The sequence below is a fragment of the Phaethon aethereus genome (assembly GCF_964289735.1).
Source record: "Phaethon aethereus genome assembly, chromosome: 20".
Taxonomy (NCBI): domain Eukaryota; kingdom Metazoa; phylum Chordata; class Aves; order Phaethontiformes; family Phaethontidae; genus Phaethon; species Phaethon aethereus.
Genome location: NC_138596.1, coordinates 450,261 through 470,418, shown reverse-complemented (window position 1 = coordinate 470,418; position 20,158 = coordinate 450,261). Strand labels below are relative to the sequence as shown.

The following is a 20,158-nucleotide window of genomic DNA, read 5'->3' as shown; positions in this document are numbered from 1 at the left end:
ACAGGAAGATTTGATAATGGTTTCTTTTTTTTTTCCCCCCAAAGAAAAGGGTCAGAGGACATACCTACAGCCGCCATGTCCCTACCTGGTGCCTTCTTGGGCTTGTAGACACCCCCAGACCTCCTCCATGGGCAGGAGATATTTTTCAGTAGCCAAAAGAAATCAAACTTGCCTGCCTGTACCTGTCCAAGGACAAGGTGTCCCTGGCTGCCCGTGGCAGGGGATGGCAGATTTGTGGGGACCCTCGGACACTTTCAGGGATGGCCCCGGGAGGAAATGTGGGGTATGCGCCCGGGAGAGGCTCCAGGGCAGCAGGATTCACTGCTCCCAGCACTGGCCCCTGGATCTGGCTGCAGGGCAAGCTGGAGCCACGTGTCCTCCCTGCCCTGTCTCCACGGGGCCGGGCTGCAGCGGGATGTGGGAATGAATGAAGGAAAAACGTTAGGTTGTTGAAATTGCACAGACATGGCGCAGTCCAGGCTTCCTGCCGCAGGAACGTGCTGGTTCATGTGCCGAGCCCTCCTGTAGAGGAGGGGAAAACTGAGGCAAAAGCAGCTGAACGGTGTCATCGTGTGGGTGGATTTTAATCGCTCCCTGGGACGTGGCTGCAGCCTGGTCTCGAGTGCAGACTCTCTGCCCGTGCAGCCATTTCTACCCCTTCAGCTGCCTGTCCCTGCCCGCAGCATGGCCTCACTTGGCATGACCCCACCTCTTAGACAGGGTGACCAGAGGTGCCCCGATGGCAGGGCAGGAGGAGAGGGCCACCCCCACCGAGTCTGCATCCACCACCGCACCGGGGTCCCACAAGGCGGTGCTTTGGGTCCAAGGGCACCCACACAGCCCCCCCAAGGTGCTGGCTAGGACCCCAGCCCCTGTTCTGGTCCCCGACGGCTACTTCTCTGCAAGCGAGGAAGCAGGGTGGATATCTGTCACGGGCAGCTGCCTCTTTATGTAATGAAGGGAGTAAAGTCACGGTCCCCATGGCATGCAGCTGCAGAGCAAAGCAGGAATTTTGGGAGCTCCACCCCTCCCCATAGCAGCGGGTCTCCCCGGGAGGGAGCATCTGGCTTCAATCAGGCGTACCTTGGCAGAGGCTTGGTTGGCTGCGCAGGCAGCGGTGAGCATCCGCGCCGGGCTGGGGTCATGGCCGCAGGGAGACATCGGACCTGGCAGGGACCTGGCAGGATGCTGGAGCAGAGCCAGGATGCTGTACTCGATTCCCCCATGATGGAGATGTTGGGGGCATCTGGCACAGCTGTGGCCCCAGCATCCCCCTGGGAATGAGCCGGGACGGTGCGGCAGAGGCTCACCTGCCCCTGCCCTGCTGTACCCCGCGGAGGGGAGGGCAGACCCCGTCCCTTGCCACCTGCGAGTGGATCTTTTCTCCACCGTGCCTCAAGCGCCATCGGAAAACAAACCTCTCCGTAGCTGCAGCCAGGAAGGAGGAACGGGACGCACTGAGCACACGTCAGGTAACGCTGCTAAGGCAGGAGGCAGTTTTATTTCTGCCAAGAGGAGCAAAGCACTGGTGAGCTGGAGTCTGGGATACAGGCAGGGCTGCAGCAATACGGCACAGGGATGGTCGGGGGCAGGAGAACACCCACAATGAGGGACCAAGGGGATGAGTAAGAGGTACCGGGTGCCAGTGCACAGGTCTGAGACGTGCCAGGCACCAGGCACGCCCTTAGCCAGGACAGCCCTGCACAGCCCAGCTCTCCATCCTGGTGAGGACCAGCCCCAGGACCCGGGGCCTTCTCCAAGTCATCACATCCTCGGTTCATCTCCCAGGGGTTTGCACTGGCAAGAGCAAGACAGTGAGTGCAGCACTCAAGGACTGAGAGAGCACTGGGTGCTTGGAGCTGCTGCAAACTGCCCAGGGCAGCAAGGACCTGCGATGGGCAGAGAAGTTTCTGACTGTGTGGCAGGGAAGAAAAGCAAAAAGCACAAAATGTGCAGGCTGGGGGCCCAAGATGCAGCAGTTCCTGCTGGCATTTGGGATAATTGCTCTGCTGGAAGAGCGGCCCTTCTCTAAGGGGAGTAGCTGGGCATGCAGCCCAGCCTCCAAGGGCATGAGAAGGGCATGGAGCTGGGCAGGAGAGAGAAACTACAAACAGACCTGGGCGACTGGATCCTTCCCCAACTGCATGGCTGAGGACACAGAGCATCCCCTGCAGCCGCTCGGGGGCCAGACATGTCTCTGTATTGAGCCCAAGGAGGGCCAAGCACACTCCGTTCCTGGTAACAGCCCCCCATCACCAGGCTCCGGCAGCGGGGACTCCTCGTGCGGTCTCACCCTGGCACCTGTAATAAATGCCTGGTGACATGAGTGTTGCACCTTGGTTTGACAACCTCAAGCGTGGAGGGGCTGAGGTGAGGTGTGCTGGCAGGAGCTGCCCTGGCTGGGGACAGCAGAGACCTGCTCCAGGTGTGGACTGCAGCTTCACGCAGAGGTTTCCAGATGTGATCAGAGCCCTGGAGTTCTGGTTCACAGATCTGTGAAAACCCAGGTCTAGTGGGAACAGAGCCTGAAGAGAAGGGAAGATGATCACCTACGTCACCCAGCGCATCGCTTACAGACCCGGCCACAAACCTAGGTCTCGTGGCTCCTGGACTGCCGCTGCAGTGGTGCCAGCCCCCGCAGTTAAGGGTGCCAAAGTGGACACAGCCCAGACCCATCAGGGACCCAGAAGCAGCATGGCCAGGCCAGCACAGCAGCGTGCTCAGTCCTGCAGCTCCCGGGGGACGCCGGCCCCAGCAGGCACATCGCGCTCCTGGAGCTCCCCCGCCACCCCAGCAGCGGTCCTGCAGGAATCGGGCCCAGGGCCAGCGCTGCCGGGCCCCAGCCAGGACGTTCCCCCGGGCCGGGGCGGCAGCGCAGGGCAGGGGCTGAGCTACCCTGGCTCTGCACAGAGCGGCATTGAGCGGGGACAATGGCCCTCTCTTTCCTTTGAAAGCCCTCATGGGCTCCACATCCAAGCAAAGGCACGAAACGGGAACTGAGGACAATTATCACCCCCCTCCTTGCCCTGTCTCGGACTCATGGCCGCCCTGAGCACCACTTGAAAGAAGCCGCAGCAAAGATCCCTCTCTGAACTGCGGCGGACTTGGCTCCGGGCCCCCTCCCAGCTCCGCTCCTGGCAGGGGCGGCACAGACGGCTCACCCCTGGAGGGCTCTGCAGGGTGCAAGGGGTCCCAGCGCACCCACAGCCCGGCTGTGCCGAGGGGTGGAGGAGGACGCCTCCAGCCAGTTTAGAGCCCCAGGCTGGCGGCGAGCGGCTGCTGCCACCCTCAACGCGAGGCCGAAGGGGTGTGCACGCCATGCCCGCCAGGCCCCCCCCAGCTGCCCCTGCAGGGAGGACGTAACTGCACCACGGCCGCCGCTGCCGGCTCCGAGGGAGGGGGCTTAAAAAGAAGTAAGAGGTTGTGAACTACCACCAGCATCACCTGAGGAGTATGAGCCCCCAGCACAGCTTCTGGAGGAGCAGCCAGATGAAGCTACAAGCACTGGAAGGGGTGCAGGTGCCTTCATGACCCCGTCCCACAGCAGCTGGGGGATCCCCAGCCCCAGAGCACAGGGAAGCCCAGAGGGGACAGGAAAGGGCATGGGAACATGGCCTTCACTGCTCAGGCTGTGATTGTGCAACCTCGGCCCACCCACTTCAAGGTTTGCAGCAGTAGGTGGGCTGATTTAGACAGAGACAGAAGGATAAATTAAATAGTTCATCCCACTTTATTATCCCTATAGACAGGTGACCCTCCTCATAAAGAGTGTCACTTTTAATTAAACCTCAGGCAAAACAGGCACTGGACACCAGAGGTGGCATCATGAAAGAGATGGCAGGCACCGATGCCCAGGGGACAACTAACATGCTACTCCTGCAGCTAGGGGACACGATTAGCCATGGCCTTGCTCTCCTCCCCCCTCTCCCTGGCACTCTGCTGATCCCCACCCTGGCACAGGGCAGCAGGCACAAGCGTAGAGCAGGGATTCATGCCTTGCAGTGAGCTTCAGGTCAAGACCCACCTCAAAGAGAGGAGCTGGATGGGACAGACAGCCCTGGACAGATAAAAACATGAGTGAGAAAGGAGTTGGTCTGCATGGCGTCCAGCCCATGGCAGGGCAGGTCCAGCACCTTCTGCCCAGCTCAGTTCGTTGTGCCACAGCATTGTGCCAGGAGAGTGTGAGAGCATGAAACAATGCTGGAGAGAAAGGTCCTGGTCTTGGAGCTAACAGAGGGCCAGGCCTGTGCTACATATGGATTCATAAGGATCTCCTATGAAAGTACCATAAATACCAAGTACCAAGCCACAGTGGAAGACATCGTTCAGCTCAAGCATCATCGCTGAGCTGGGTGGGAAGGAGGAGGTATTCTGAGATGCACCAGTCTAACAGGACCCATGCTTAGACCACCACCACCCCCCCAAGAAACCTGGAGAGCAGTGCAGTTCACACTCGGGTTGTCACCCCGAGGAGCCAGCATACACCACTAGGACAGGCAAAGCTGCCATTTCTCCACTTGGAGATGTGCAAAGGAAAGAGCCCATCAGCCTCCACCCCGTCACCCATGTTCAGTTAAATACAAAACCTTGTCCTAAAGCTCCTCTGTGATATCAGGCTTGTGTTAGCATCCTCATGCTCTAGGACATCACCTCTCCTTTTTAAAGTCATTATGAAAAATATATAAGCCTGGCAGTCATAAGAAAATATTTGCCAGGTCAAGCCAAATAAAGAGGTAGAGGTGTCTGCCTCAGTCTGCAAACAGCCTGAAACAGCAGCTCAGAGGTACGGGACCTCGTCTGGGACTATGGCTCATTAAGTACAGGAGCCTGCAGACATGTAAACAGCGACTATGGCATCACTACTGCAAACTGGAAAGAGGGATTACCCCAGGAGGAGCACCAGCTTGGGCACTGCTCTGGCCCAGTATAGTGTCACTGGCAGGCAGAACTCAGACAACAGAGAGGGGCCAGGCATGTCCCATTGGAATTTCAATCTTGTCCTCTGAAGGCAGGACAAGCTGGGGACAGGCCACTCTTCAACAGGCCAGGCTTGTGTGGAGATGCCAGCTGGAGTGTTGAAGATGCATCGTCTTTTTCTGAGAGCAGCCAAAATTCAGCCTAAGTCAGTCAGGCGCAGGCAGCACGGGCAGCGGCTGTTCCCCCAGCATGTTTGGGATCACAAGGCCGGGGGTGCAGTTCCTGCAGTCTGTTTAGAGACAGAAAAGGAGCAGCTTGGGAGCAGCATGGCTGGAAAGCCCAGCAGCAGAGCAGTGTGGGGATGCTCCCCAGGCGGGATCGGGGAAGCGCCTTCCCAGCTTCCTCCTGCAGAGATGCCACCAACGGCTCCAGACCTCAAGATACGACACCTGGAGCAAGGGGTGCAATGGGTTTTGGGCAAGAGTCCCACGAAACCCCCAGGGCAGCTTGAGGACAGCAAGCAGGGAGACGGGTGCTAGATGAAGGTGGAGTCCAGCTGGCTCGTTTCATGGTTATTGCGGGCACGAGCCTCAAAGAGCTGCTTGATTAGGGCAGATTTCTCCTGCTCCAACTGGGTGATGCGTTCGCTCTTGTCAGTCACCTCCTGCACAGGACAGAGGAGGAAAGTGCTGCTTAGAGGAGGAAAACATTGGCATTTGCTGCGCTGCAAGTGCTGGGATGTGAACCCCAGCAGTGAGCCTGGCTCTGGCAGGGGGATCACGAGTGCCCCTTCCCCAGCAGCCCTGCTCACAGACCCCAGCCACAGCGTCTGCACCCTCTCATGACCTGCATTTGTCATGGTCTTTTCCCTCCAGCAGGGATGCCCACCCCTGCCCGTGGACCCTCACCCAGCAAACAGCTGGACAGAGCTGGATACAGCTGCGAGATGGGGAGTGCCCTTCTCTGGGATGACCAAGGTTGGCCAAGCTGAAGGAACACTTCCCACTGCCTTGTATTCCTTCCCCTGCCCCATCCCACCCTCCCTCCCAACCCCCACCAAGGGGATCTCTTCCCCCACTCCCCCCATTCACCTTGGTGAGAAGCCGGTTTTGCTCCTTCAGCATGTTGATGGCTTGCTGGGAGCCTGCTGAGGCTGGAGACACCACGGGGACCAGGCTGCTCAGAGCTGAGGAGGGGTTTGCTGGCTGCAGAGAAGATGAAGGCAAGAGATGAGACATTGAGCCTCCTTCCCGGTGCCCCTCTCCAGCCTTTCTCAAGGCCAGAAGCTGTTTCTATAGCACACGGGGAACTGAGAGAAGCCCAGCACACGATTAAGACCCCATCACAGGCCATCACAGGGTCTCCAGCAAGGCAGCCAGAGCTGGGAAGCGTTCCTGGCAGTGTGCCTGGCTCCTTCTGGAAGCCTGACAGGACAGACAACTCAGAGGGCTGACTCAGCACTTCAGCAGGATGGTTTCGTTATTCACTTGAAAATGGCTACACCTTTTGGGGGATCTTGCCTTGAGTATCCCCCAGCCCAGCTTGGGACCAGCTGTGCTGTCATCTTGGCTGTCCCCCATTCCCTATCTTGCCCATGGAACCAAGTCACCTCCCTAGGGCCCGGGGACACTGGCAGCTCCAATGGCAGCCCAGCCACTAGCGTAAGGCGGGGGACGGGATGGGTCCCAAGCTCACACAACCAACCACATGCTGCTAATCTGCTGCTCTCACCTTGCTGGTGGTGGAAAGGAGGTCACCCAGGCAGCGGTTCACCTCCTGCAGCTTGGGGACCAGGCGCCCCAGGTGGCTCTGGCTGCTCTCAGGGAGGAAGTCCTAGGGGACGGGGAGGAAGAAGAGGCTGGGGGTTACCGTGGGGCCGGCTCCAGGTCCAGCCAGTTCCCAGCCTGGTTCTCCAAAACCACAGAGCAGCCCCAGACCCTCCCAAGCAGATGGGCAGCCCAAGAACAAGCTCCAGACTCACGGCACTGGTTTTGTTCTTCCCCAGGAGCCTCTGGCGTTCCTGCATGAACTGGATGTGCTGGTGGTACCACTCCCGGGCGCGCTCTACCAGCTCCAGACCCTGCAGCAGGAAATCCTTCTCCTGTTCTAGCTCCTTCATGTGCTTCAGCTGCAGGATAGAGCATGCAGAGATGTCACCCCCTCCCCACCAAGGCCTTGTCAAGCCCCAGGAGCTGTTTTTTTCACAAGGCATGGAGGGATATGGATATGGGCAGGGGTGTCAGCCCCTCTCCCCATGGAAAGCCACAGAGGAGTGGGATGATGGCAGCTGCCTGATGCTTCTTTGGGGGAGGAGTTCTCTGGTTTGGGAGAGCAACGGAAGCAGGTGAAGGACAGCCAGGCCACCTCCTGATCCCCACTGCAGAAGCAGGTTTCTCTGCCTCATATTTATGCATCGATGCAGCAAGAGCAGGGCCTGCAGCCGCCCCCCAAATCCCCCCCAGGCTGTGAGCGGCTGCCAGCAGCACAAACACACATGACTTTCAGTGAGCAGCAAGTGGCAGAGCTGAACATGCAGACTGGAAGCCGGGGGAAAACCTGCAGCTCTGTTCCCCCAGCGCTCTGCTCTGCTCCCCCTTCTGCTTTTCCCCCGAGGCAGCTCCGAGCTGAGCAGAGCACAGCATACCTCTGCTGAGTGTCTCTGCCAGTCTTTCAGGTTCAAGTACCAGCGTCACCCCGAGAGGGACGTGGGGACGTTTACGTGCCTGGAGGACTGCTACCAGGGTGCCCAGGGCTCCTGCCCCCAGACCAGCCCCCTGGGACAAGCAGACCAGTACCCTGCACTGGGTCACGGCTCAGCCAAGGCTGCTGCAGGGCAGACAGCTCAGCCCCTCTATCGCCAGCGGGGCTGGAGCAGTGGTCTGTGCCCCAGGGGACACGGGGTCCCCTGCTCTGCTACGACCTTCTTCTTCTGCAGCTCCTCGGCTCTGCACTGCCACTGGCAATTGCAGAGGTGGAGAGAAAAGAAGGGACTTCCCTGGGGAACAGTGACGAGTGCAGCAACACTTTCATCAGCCCTCACCCAGTGAGCCCAGGGCTCCCTCTCCCCTTCTCTCAAGCGGTGCGAGCCTGCTCCCCCAGGTCCTGCCCCCTGTCTCCATGCCAAGAGCTTGGGGAGCTGCCTGCCGTGCTGCCTCTGCCCTCTCTGCCACAAGACACCCAGGCCTCCAACACCCACGGCACAGACTGGGCTCCAGGAGAGTCTCCTCCAGGAACCAGTGGGACTTCGATCATCCAGAAGATGCTGGATGCTCAGGAACCTCTCCTACTGCTTTGGAGAACATCTGGAGGGGAATGATTCAGCTCAGAAGTGACCCTGAACAGATCCCCACTCCCAGGGACAAGTGAGACCATACCAAGACCTTCTTCAGGCTGACAGCACTTCCCTGTCCCCACTGCTAGCCCCAAAGCCTCCCAACCGCCCCACACCAACCACTCTCTATGCCAGTGCTGCTCTTGTTCCTGTCGCTCCTGGAAATGCTGTTTGCAACACAAGAGCCCTCCCACCCCCAGCTTGGATGGACAGACGTACCAAAGAGGACATACCCACAGGAAGAAGTGCAGAGCCTTGGTGCTACGCAGACTGTTGCTGAGAGGCATGAAGAAGGTGCTGTACGTGGCAAGGACCCCCACCCAGCTCGGGCTGCAGCCCACGACCGCCTGGCCTGCCCTGGTCCCACCAGGCTTGCTGGTCAGCATGGTGACCGGAGGAAGAGGCAGCATCCCACCAAGCAGTGGGACATCACCAGCTCTGCCGGGTGTGGGGACAGATGGCATCTTGCTAAGGGTGGGATGCTCTGGGGGCAGAGGCAGCTTCTGGGGCAGGAGGAAGACAAGAGCGCTGGACTTTGCTGGTGCTAACTGGGTTAGGAGGGGAGGGGACAGTGCTGTACCCTGGGCTACCTACAAATGAAAGCGCTCGGCCTCTCACAGAAGGTCTCATCCCAGCTACCCCCTGTGGCCATGGGGAAATCAGGCCGATCAATGATGCACTGGCTGAAAAACACCAGCTGAGTGGATACCAGCTGTGGTGGTACAAAGGGTCCTGGGGCTGCAGCACAGCCCCCACACCTCGCTTCACTGCTCAGGATGAACTGGTCCTACTGCAGCCCGGGATGCCGGATGGATACCAGCGCTCCCGTCCCCCGCTCGGGCTTTAGGCAAATTAACCTAATCACAGCTGAGTGCCTTGTGTCTGCAGGGCCCCAACATCCTCCCAGCATCAAGTGGGAGGTGACAGCACTGCCCTGCACAGGGGTACATCCTTGCTGGACGCGAGTATGTTCCAACTGTCTCTGTACGCTCAGAAGTGGGATTAGTACCCAAAGGCTCTGGCCATGGTGCCAGGAAAGGCTTCTCACCGGGGGACAGGGACAGACACCCCTTCTCTGTGGGGAAGAGCACACGAAAGGCAGTGCAGCACTCTGGTACATGGGCAGGGGGGAAGAAAGGCAAAGGACCTTCCTCCCACTGCCCCCAAAACAACTTGGGGAAATACAGGCAAAGGCAACACAAGCCTGGAGCCAGAGCACTTCTAGCAGAGCTGGGAACAAACGCCAGCTCTCAGCGAGACATGCTGGCCAGCAGGCAGGACCTTGAGCTCATGGCAGTGACGGGCTCCAGCCTGGAGCTGCATGCACAGGAAAAAGCTTCACCAGAGAAGGGGGGACCTTCCCATCTCCGAAACAGCAACTCCCAGCCACTAAAACCTTGAAGACCAGAGACACTCATCCCCAGATGCACACATCTACATTTATTACTCCTTGCCAGCGCCTCTCAGCAGAGACCCCCTCAGCCCAAGAGGACCCCAAACCCTTGCACGGCTGCAAGCCCAGTAAACCATGTGTGCACAAATGCCCCTCCCCAGGCCAGACATCGGAGCACGTTATGTCCCCCAAGGCCTGTGCCGGGCTATAATCGATGCTGCCCGCGCGAGTCAGCTCCGCTGGGCTCGAGGAGCAGGGTGACACCAGGGTGCAAGGAGTGGAACTGCAGAGGTGACAGTCGCAGCCTTGGCAGCAGTTCAGACACCAGCCAGAGTTCAGTCCTGCCAATTGCTCATCCTGCAGGCTGGGTCCTGGCTCTCTTCCCAGGAAAATTTAGCGTGAGCTTGTGGGCAACATGCCCAGGCAGCTCCTCCATTCCACTTGGGAGCTGTGGGGATCCCTTCATCCAGGCAATCTGATCCAAGCCTCTCCACTCAGGGAAGGAGAGAGGGGAGCAGATCCCTCCATCCTGGGCTGCCCACCTAAATTCAATGCTGATTTCTCTGCATTACTGGCAAAAAGTCCCTCAGGAGCCAGGAGGATCAGCATGCTTGAGCCCTGACCTACAGAGAACATCTGGTAGGAGACACAGCCTGGCACCACCGCTTGCCAGCGCAGAGCATACCCGACCTTCGCTGGAGTGCTTGAAAGGCCCAGAGACCCACCTGCTCCTACACCTACACGTTTGCCTTTCCCTGCACAAGGTTTTGCCCGTGGGGAAGGCACCTGTGCAGTCAAATGCTGGCTCTATGGGGGCAACACACGCGTCCTCCCTGTCTGGCATGATTTGGGACAAAAAGCAACAAGTAATGGCAGGACCTCCACGTACATCAGCAGAGATTTGTATCCAAAATATCAGGATCTGCCCAACACCCCACAGCTCACACATGCAGGGGGGGGCAGGGGGGAGCCACAGCCCAAACAGAGCTGGTGTCAGCGGTGAGGGACCCCTGCAATCCACCTTCCCCCAGGTACCACGGGCCCCTTCGCTGCAGCCCGTGGCAGGGCTGTCGCCTTACCATGCTGAAGTCCACGCCACTGGTGATGGTGTGTCTCCGGTGTTCTGCACGTCCCCTCTGATGCCTCCGAGTGTCCGCAGCCCCCGGATGGCTGCCATCTCCCTGGGACTGCCCAGCAGCCTTAGCATCACCACCTGTAATGGAGGAAAGCATGAGGCCACCAGCCGCTTGCAACAGGAGCCTCTCCACAGCCACTTCTATGGGACTATCTGCAGGGTGGTCTTGCAAACGGACATGGCAGGGAGCAGCTGAGCAAAGCACTGGCCCGAGCGCCTGCTTGCATCTTTGTATGGCAGGGCAGGCTTCATCAACAGCTTACTGGGCTGCACCAGGCTGGCAACAGATCTCAGTGGTCATCTTCTGCAAAAAGCAGGCAGCTTCCAGGCAATGCTGTTTCAGTCCCATCACAGCAATTAAACCATTAATCATATTATCTACCCTTGTCCTGTCCTCGTGGGACCCCTGGCTTCCGCTCAGGTGGCAGGAACTGGACTCCTCTTGAAGGCAGCTCCTGCTTGGTGATGGGCTTGGCCATGCAGATGTTCCCCCCAGATCCTGTGGTCTAACCATAGAGTAAATCAGGCTGTAGGTTTTACAAAATTTTATTAAAATCCCAACATTGTCTCTTGGAAAAAACAGATCTACTACAAACATGTGATGCTGGTGCAAATCCACGCATAAATGTATTTTTGCAGATGAAGTTCATACTGGCAGGTTTTAGGCTGGATCAGATACCTCCTGCCTGTGCTGCCTGTACACTGAAGCAGGTATTGGCTGGGCACCTGCAGAAAAGTCAGTACAAGCCCTGCACCGCCCGCCTTGGCGAACTTGCCAGAAACACAGCCCTGCGGCCACGGCCAAGCCAGCTCAGATCCCCGCTTCTGGCCGAGCTGACAGAGCACTGCCCTGCCGCCCTGAACCATGGTGCCAGGGTAGCCAAGGGTGCAGCCAGCACCCTCCCCAGACGTGCCCAGGCAGCAAGCCTGCTGCACCTCCCTTCTTGCCACAAGCTCCTTGCCAGTCCCCCGCAGACCCTGCCTTGTGCTCACCCCCTCACTTTTGCAGCTCAACCCCGCTCTCCGTGCACAGCTTTCCTCGAGAATTTCTTTCCCAACCTGGCTTTCAAACAAGAGCAGCAGGGAGGTAGGCAAGCAAAGGCAGGCAGTGAGGAAGCTGGGAAAAACATCTCTTCCTTGGGACCGCTCCCCACATATCTGCCAGGCACACCCACCCATCGCCACATCCCTGTCCCACAGGCTGGGCACACGCTGGCTCCCAGGCACCAGAGCTGCCTGGCACAGGTCTAGCGTGTTCCCTGCTGCGTGGGCACAGAGGGCTGCGAGTGCTGGGACAGGACACGTAGTGTTGCCTGGGCTGGCACATTGCTGCCTGCTTGCTCCGCAGCTGAGCATATGGATACATACAATGGAAGAGTGATATGGGGCAAGAGAGGGCAGCCGTGGCCACAGGAGCCATCCTTTACCTTGAAGGCAACGAGGTCTGGGGGAGTTGCTGGGGCTGCCTGCACTGCCTCGTTTGCGCTGGTTCTGCAACGGGAGATGGACTCGGGCTCAGGGGGCAGCAGGCAGTGCTACACAAGCACCTCGCTCAACCTCTCACTTTGTGTCACTGCGGAAAGAAGCCACCAAGGCATGGGAAAAATCCTCCTTCTGGTCCATCACGGCATCCTGCTTCTACCAGAAAATGCTCCAGTGTAGACAGGTCTCCAGCACATCAGGAAACACAAAGTCTTTGATATCACCCATCCATCTGTTTTGCCAACTGTCTTTGGTTTCATACACCCATATCTACCTGGGAGGAACCCAGCAAGACCGGTGCAACCACACACATGTTCTCCTAGCAGACTGTAGCACATCCTGCTTGGGAAGCTGAGGAACAGCCCCAAACCAAGGGTAGCTTCAATAGGCAGAATCCCAAAGTAAATCCAGGAGCACCTCTGGGAAGAGCTGCAGGGTAGAAACATGTTAAAAAGGCTGCTGTTACTTGGAAGTGCCAGGTTGAGCTGAGCTGAACCAAACCTGTGATAAGAAGGCGCTCCCTTGTCAAGCAGCTGAGCTCTGTCCACTTGAGCTGGCAATGTAGTGGCTAAAACAGGACCCCTGCTAATGGGCTGGGATCAGTTCTTCTTGAGCAAAGAGCAGGACCAGCTCACCGGAGATAGAAGAGATCCTGCCATGAGATATGGGATGGCCTCCTCCCTCCCAGAGCCTCTCTGCCCCCACAGGGCATGATCCTGGCATTTGCCAGCCAGAGCAAGTGTCCAGGATGAAACAGACACCTCATGGTCATTTTGAACATTTACATACCTGTCCTTGGCAATGGCCCAGACAATAACGGCTACCTACAAACCATCCCTCCTTCCTGCCACCAGCTCCCCAGGCAGCTGCTAAAGCTAGGCCACCCCAGCAGCAAAGGCAAGCACTGTGCTGGGGAGGAAGCAGTGCCCAGGGCCACCACAGACCTCCTGGGCAAGGGACTTTCTGCTCTGTGTCTTGACTTCCCCAGGTCTCAGCTCTCAGGAGAACCACAAGGTAAAGATCACCAACACTGAGACACTCGGATGCTGTTGTGACAAGTCACCTAGGCACCAGTGGTAGGGAAGGCATCATGGTGACTTCTATGCCTAGTGACTTCTCCAATATCAGCCTCACCATCCTTGCACCTGCTGGATGCTGTTGGCTCCCCACAGATCATGGCTGGCACCCAGCAGCAGCTCATGGGCTGCTGCAGCACCGCTGGGCTGATGAGAGCTTCTGAGAAGCTGGAAGCTGACTTTAAGCAGGGACTTCTTCAGAAGCAATTCTGCCCATATGCTAATGGATGTTAGCAAGGAAGAGGGGATATAATTGCCGTCCCACTGGCTCACTGCATCCCTGGATGTGCCAAGAGGATCACCTAGCCTCAACCTCTGCCATCATGCCCTGATTCACATCCAAATCACCTCTGACGCATGCAGATGCCCCCCGGGCCAGAAAGCAGAGCTAGGGTGGCATCTTGTGAGCACCTCCTTCCCCCAAAACACAGACAGGGCGAGTTTCCTCAGAGTCTTTGCAGTTGATGAGCACTGACACCATCTCACTGCACTTGGTTGGGTTCTTACAGAAGCTACACCGTGCAGCTGGAGGCTCAGAGCAGCCTCGAGCCCAAATGATACAATCTTAATGGAGACAGGGCTTTCTGGGCCCACTGGCAGCTCTCAGCACATTTCTTTGCAGCAAGAAGGAGGCGCATCCTGCCATGGCAGCGCCCAGCTCCCTCGCAGCCAGTTGAGGAGAAGGTCTACCTTCCAACCACAGCCCGGGAAACCCTCTGCAGCGGAAGGGAGCACTGAGCAGCTGTGCAGGATCAGGAGCTGCGAGGGATACAGTAACTGAGTTATAACATTCGCTAAGCTGCTGAATCAACCTGAAATTCAGGCCTGTTGCCAGAATATGGCCCTATGCCGCAGGAAGCTGGCAGCAAGGGCTGAGGCACTAACCCTGCCCACAGGCTCCAGACATCAGTATAATATCAGCCTATAATGGAAAGATCCTCAGCAACCGGAAAGTTGCTGTAGTCATCTGCTCGCTCTTCCCAGGGCAAAGCTTTCAATTTCCTATTTACCAAGAAGGATTTTTTTTTCAGGTTTTTCCAGATTTGCACTCTTGACAATAGAGGAACCAGCCTGCTTAATAATATTCCCCTAGATGAGGCTCCAGTGATTAGTCTGGAGGCAAAATGGAAAGCAGAGAACCTCAGCCACAGTTAAAGTTTCTTCTCCACCCAGCAGAAGGGACTGGGAGGGAGCGGGTGGGAAGGGAATGCAAACCAGCCTAGGCAACTTTCCCAAGGTAGAGGAAGTCATTGCGCTCAAATGTTGCGATAGCAAACACCAGCTCCTCATGCAGACCTTTGTGTCCATAGTTCTCAAAGTGCTTCACAAGTCTAGAAGCCCGGTTTCCTTGTAATGCCTCCTACTGACTAGCCACAAATCAAGATGCCAGTGAAATAGTCTCCTCTTTTCCAAGGTCTGTGTGCCACCCGGGGGTGGGGGGACCTGGCAGACCCAGCACAGGGACCCCAGGTCCCAAGGAAGGGACATGATCTGCAGGGACCTGCCGGTGAGCTCTGCAGACAGAGCCCTGGCCTGGCCACCGAGACAGCGCTTGAGGACAGCAAAGCACATCAACCTGATGATGCTTTCCCATTTAATTATTGCTTAATTATTTATTATTGTAAACAAGGGCTGTGGAATTAGCCAAACAAAAAAGTTTGCTTTTTTTGTCCAAAACATGGATGAAATCGTGAACCAAGCCCTTCTGAGAGGGCACACCTACAGCATGGAGCCCACAGCTGCTCTGTGACCGCAGCTCTCACTCCAGTGAAGCCCCAGGGCCCAGCGACTCTCAGAGAGCTGCATTACCCACCCCCCGAGGAAGGTCACCTACAGACTTTGCACCCGGGGACAACCACGGACACGTTACAGTAAAGCCCTTAATTCTTCTTGTCACCGCTATAAACAGACAAGCACCCACGCGAGGAGAGATGTGAAGGGAAGCAAAAACCCGAGACAACAGCGGAGCAGCACGCTCTCCACCCCGGTTTACCCGCAGCGTGGGTCAAAGCCCACCAAAAACAAGATTAAAAATAGCAGTAACTTTTGCGGAGTTTTACATCAGGCCTGTGGGAAGGGCTTGCTGCTGGGTTGGGCCCAGAGCAGGGAACAGGTCTGCGCTGCCCGCGGACCGCAGCAAGCCGCAGGGGCCCGGCCCGCCCTGCCTAACTCGAGTCTCCGACAACGGTGCCGCCCGCACTTTGGAGCTGCCCGCACCGAGCCGGGCACGTTCCTCCCCCGGCCCCACCGGCTCACCTCGGCCGCGGGGCTGGCTGTGCCCCGGTTCCCGCTGCCCGGTGCTCTTCCCGCGCCGCTCCTCGGCACAGCGCGGGCTCGGCGGCTTCTCCACGTTCCGCCGCCCGCCGCCGCCGCTGCTGCTCTCCACCGGGGGGTCAGCACCGGGCAGGGCAGCGCGCAGCCCCAGGACGAACCTCTCGAAGGTGAGGTACCCGCTGGCCGGTGCCGCCCGCCGCAGACCCTCCATCACCCCGGCGGGCAGCTCTCGGGCTTCCGCTCCCCGCCAGCGGGACTCGATCTCCCGTAGGTGCACGTAACCCCGCCGCCGGTCATCCAGGATATCGAAGAGAGTCCGCAGGCTCTGCAAGAAAACCCGGGGAAGACCCTCGGTACCGGCGGGGAGCGACCGGTCGCCGCGCTCCGGGGCCATCGCCGCCGCCGCCGCCGCTCCCGAGCGTTACTCACCGCTCCGGCCCTCGCGCTCCTATTGGTTGGTGGCGGGCGGTCTCGCGCTCTCATTGGCTGGTGGCGCGCGGTCGCGCTGGCCATTGGCCGAGGGGGAGGACGGCCGTTTAAGTTCCACGCGGCGCCCGCCCCGCTCTCGGCCGGAGGGGCGGGGGGCCCCGGTCCCTCCTCCGGGACCCCCGGCCGGGAGCGGGGCGGGCGCAGGGAGGTGTCTGCTCCTCCATCCCACCGCCGTCCGAGCCCCTGCGCTCTCAGTAACGGCTCGGTAGCCCCCCCCCGGGAAGAGCCGCGCTGACCGGTGTCCATCCACCGGGCACAAATCCTCATTTCTCGCAGCGCTGACCCGCACCCGCTGCTCCCGCAGTTGCCAGTCTCCTTCTTTACCGGCAGAACTGAGGGCATCGCTCCCTACGCCCAAATGCAATGGGTGCGTCTGCTGCCGGTGGTCATAAACAGCTTCGGACAGTTGGATTTTTGCACTTCAAAGACACCGTAACTTTGCAGAAAAGAAAGTGGCTCTTTTTAAGCAGAGATATCTGAAGACTTTACATCCCTAAAGACTCCAGAGCAAACGTGATTAGTGAACAGGAACAAAAAAATCCCAAACGTGGTGTTTGCTCTCACTGCCAGCTTTGAAAACGCAGCCAAAAGTGTCAGTCCAGGCGCTCACCTTGGCAGCATCCCCACGGGAGAGGGATGTACGGCTCTTCTGCATCAGCACGTAGAGGTCCTGTGTGCTTGACATGTCTGGTGCTGCAGGGGAGGCAAGTGCTTACAGCAGGAATTGAGTCCAGGCATCCCAGTGCTGTGGCTGGTGCAGCAAGAGCAGCCACCAGCCAACAGGAGCTGGGGTAGGGGCTCGGAGGAACCACTGACATGGAGAAAGGAGGAAAAAAAATCAGTGTTGACAAATGTGAGAGAAATAGAATTTGGATCATATCTCTTATAAACTTAGTATGAACTGGCATTGGCAAGAGAATGGGTTTCTCTAATTTATACTAAAATTTGATGTATCTCTCAGATCCAGCAGTGTGTTAGCCCTAGTGAAAAGTGCTGCCTTCCTCTGCAAACTCCCTCCATCAGATGGTGCATTGCAACAAAGCAGACTGCAAAGCCCTGGTGTCACGATTTTCATGTCACAGGCATCATGACTCGCTCGAGGACCCCTGGGCAGCCGTGTGCTGGCACCTCCAGAGCCCCCATCCTGATATGATGCTCCTGACACTGAGAGGAGGAGTGTCAGGGAGCAAGCGCGCTGGAGAAGGGGGATGGCCAGAAGGGGTATCAGCCACCATCCAGGGACTTGTGTTCTGAGGCTGCCTGTGCCACGGACACCTCCTGTGCCATGTGCCTGGGGTGATTTTCTTTAGCTCTGAGTTGGCTTCAAAGGGAGAGGGTGGAGGATGCTTGGCCCTGAAGCCCTCCTATCCACGTGGCCCTTGCAGTGCTCCCCTCACCATCAGCTTCCTTGTCCAGGCTGCACTCCATGCCGAGATGTTTTCTGCAGCTTGGTCCTACTCCTAGCTTCTCAGCCTGTTCTTGCGACTTCTCTTCTCCATGGAGTTCCTCGGCCCTGTCAGGCCCAGGCTGCCAGGTAAATCACAGCAGCCTCTGCAGACTCTCACTGCCCTGTTTTCTATCGAGGACCACTCTGGCTGGTCTCCTCTGTGCAATGGCCAGGCTGTTCACAGCCTGCTTTTCTTTAAAGCACTTTTTTTTTCATAAATTTCCCAGACCTGTCCTACCTGTTTTGAGATCTCTGCTTGGCTTAGCCGTGTTTGACTGAACAGGTTCACACCTGCATGGGATACAGGGCGAAGGAACCAGTGCATCATCCCTCCCCTTTCTGCTCCAGAAAGAAGGCATTGAATGTGACACCACTCAGCTCTGGTAGCATCAGCATATGGATAAATCCACAGGGAAATGAGTTTTTACCTAGGTTCCTCCCACATCTCTGGGCTTGCTGGAACAGCCAGGAATAATAGGGGAAAATCGAAATGACCTTAATGTCTCTTGTCCAATTTCCCTGCCTGGCAGGTCTATCCCACCAAGAAAGCAATCTGGAGATACCAGAAACAATTCCTGGTATTGACTGTGTCTGGTGGTTCAGCCGAAATACTCTCGCTCCTCCATGTGGAGCTTTCTGCTCTGGCAACAGGGAGCTGGGACTCAGCTGCCTTACTACGCTTTCTATACAAAAGTGCCCTCAAGAGGCTGCCATAAGACAGGCTGATGCTTTCATCCTTGGCGTGGTGGGGTGAATGAGGTTAGGGAGATTTTGAAAATTCTTGGAAAAGACTTTTTGGAGTTTTGTTTTGTTTTGTTTTCTCTCACTGAATAGTTTCTCTTGGGGCCAGCCCAGGCTCTTCTGATTGACAGAGCCATCTTTGGTTTTTTTAATACAAACAACATAGTTATTCAGTTGTCTTTCCTCCAAGCTACTGGCAAGCACCAGCTGCCATTCAAACCTGTCCCAACCCTCCCTCACTGCTGGCCCGCAGGCACTGGAGGTGACACTCATGGCTCTGGTGTGGTGGCACCCAGTGCACCACTGCCCCTCTCTGGGGATGGCACAAGGTGTCTGATGTCCCCTGGAAGGCTGGTGGCAGGCCAGCCTGTCCCACCAACCAGTGTTGCCACCCCTGTGAGGAGAGGTCACAGCAGCCCCATCAAACCCCAGAGTGTCGAGGGAACAGGGTGCTGGTGGTGGAGACTGTGGCACCTTCCTACATGACACTGACCATCTATGGGTGATGCTGGGTGACTGTGGCAGTAGACTAAGCCCCATGCTGAGTTCAGCAGCACACAGGTGTTCACATGTGAATCTTGACTCCGCAGAAGACACATGGTGATTGCAGCCATGAGGTTGTCTCCCAATGACTGTGTTCAGCCAGGTGCTGTGAGCCCCTGCTGCTGCGTTCTGGGGGAGGGCAAGGACTGTTGGGGAAGCAGCCACATGTCTGTGGGCTCAGTGCATGCTGCTGCCTGGCATGTGGTCCAGCTGGCATGGCACAGCCCACCTCTGCGTATTGCACTGCCAGCCAAAACAGTGCTGCATCCAAAGAGGGCTGGTCCCTGGCCAGCACGGGTTTCCAGACCATACTGAGGAACGGTTGGTTGGGGCTTGGTTAAAACCAGAGCTGTGCAAACAGTCCAGATGCCAAGTTCTGGTGCTCCCCCTCACGGTCCAATTCGTTAAGTGCAATTGGTGTTAACCCCCTCTTTCAGCCCCAAAGCTGGGGGTGCAGGGAATCACTTACAGTTGGGTACTAGAGTGTCAACTCAGAAACGCATTTGTCCTCAGGAAACCTCTGGGCAGAGGGTAGAAATGGCAATGGGAGAGCGGTTGGGGAGAAGCAGCAGATTTTCCCTTGGGAGAAGGCTATCTTGTTTGATCTTCCCAGCTCTGAACGCCATGGTATTTTCCATCTTGCTGCTTACTGGACCTCTTGAGGACACACTCTGTTTGCTTTGGAGGGGGCCAAGCGCTTCCCACAAAGTTACTTTTCTTTCCTCCAGACTGTTTTTTCCCTTGGAGGGCCGGCGAGCAGGAAGTCTGGTGGCTGCCTGGTGGCTCGTGGGCTGTCACGAGGGCTGGGAGATGGGCAGCAGGGTGGGAAGCTAAAATAAGCTCTCCGGGGGGAGAGCTTGTTTGCTTGCTCTGCAACATGCCTGAGTCTGCAGAGCAAGAATCTGTGTTGGCAGGAAACGGCAGTCACTCGTGTCCAGTCTCACCCTCCCACCCCTCCGCTTGATGGGATTTCAGCACAATGAGTTTAAGTATGGGGAATCATCTGGGGCTTAAATGAAAGTGATAGGTGCTGGCCTTCAGTTAGAATCTGCATAGCAGCTGCTCTGTCCTGTTATCACTGCCAGCTACGGCAGGAGTGGCTAAGGGCAGCACGTAGTAACAGTCATGCCACAGCCGTAAAGCACACAGCCTTTCACCTTATTCAGGGAACGACTGTAAAACTGCATTTCTTTGGGGGACATATTGGTGGGTACTTATATATTGAAGCCTGAAGCAGGTCTACCTCTGTCCTGGTAGCATGTCTTGCCCCAGTGGAGCAGTGTTTGCTGTTTGTTTGCTTTTGGGGTGCTGGAGCTTTTTTAATGCTGAA

At 57.4% G+C, this 20,158-nt stretch overlaps 1 protein-coding gene across 1 annotated transcript; it reads right to left on the bottom strand.

Moving 5' to 3' along the window:
- Nucleotides 1-5,452: 5,452 nt before the first annotated feature.
- Nucleotides 5,453-16,017, bottom strand: SAPCD2 (suppressor APC domain containing 2; the record flags this gene model as incomplete). The annotated part of the gene is made up of 6 exons (XM_082008865.1): nucleotides 15,591-16,017; nucleotides 10,721-10,854; nucleotides 6,899-7,045; nucleotides 6,649-6,750; nucleotides 6,009-6,122; nucleotides 5,453-5,581 (listed from the first exon to the last, which is right to left on the bottom strand). The coding sequence occupies exons 1-6, from the start codon at nucleotides 16,000-16,002 to the stop codon at nucleotides 5,453-5,455; spliced, it is 1,038 nt and encodes a 345-aa protein (XP_081864991.1). The 5' UTR covers nucleotides 16,003-16,017.
- Between the last annotated feature and the right edge of the window lie 4,141 nt (nucleotides 16,018-20,158).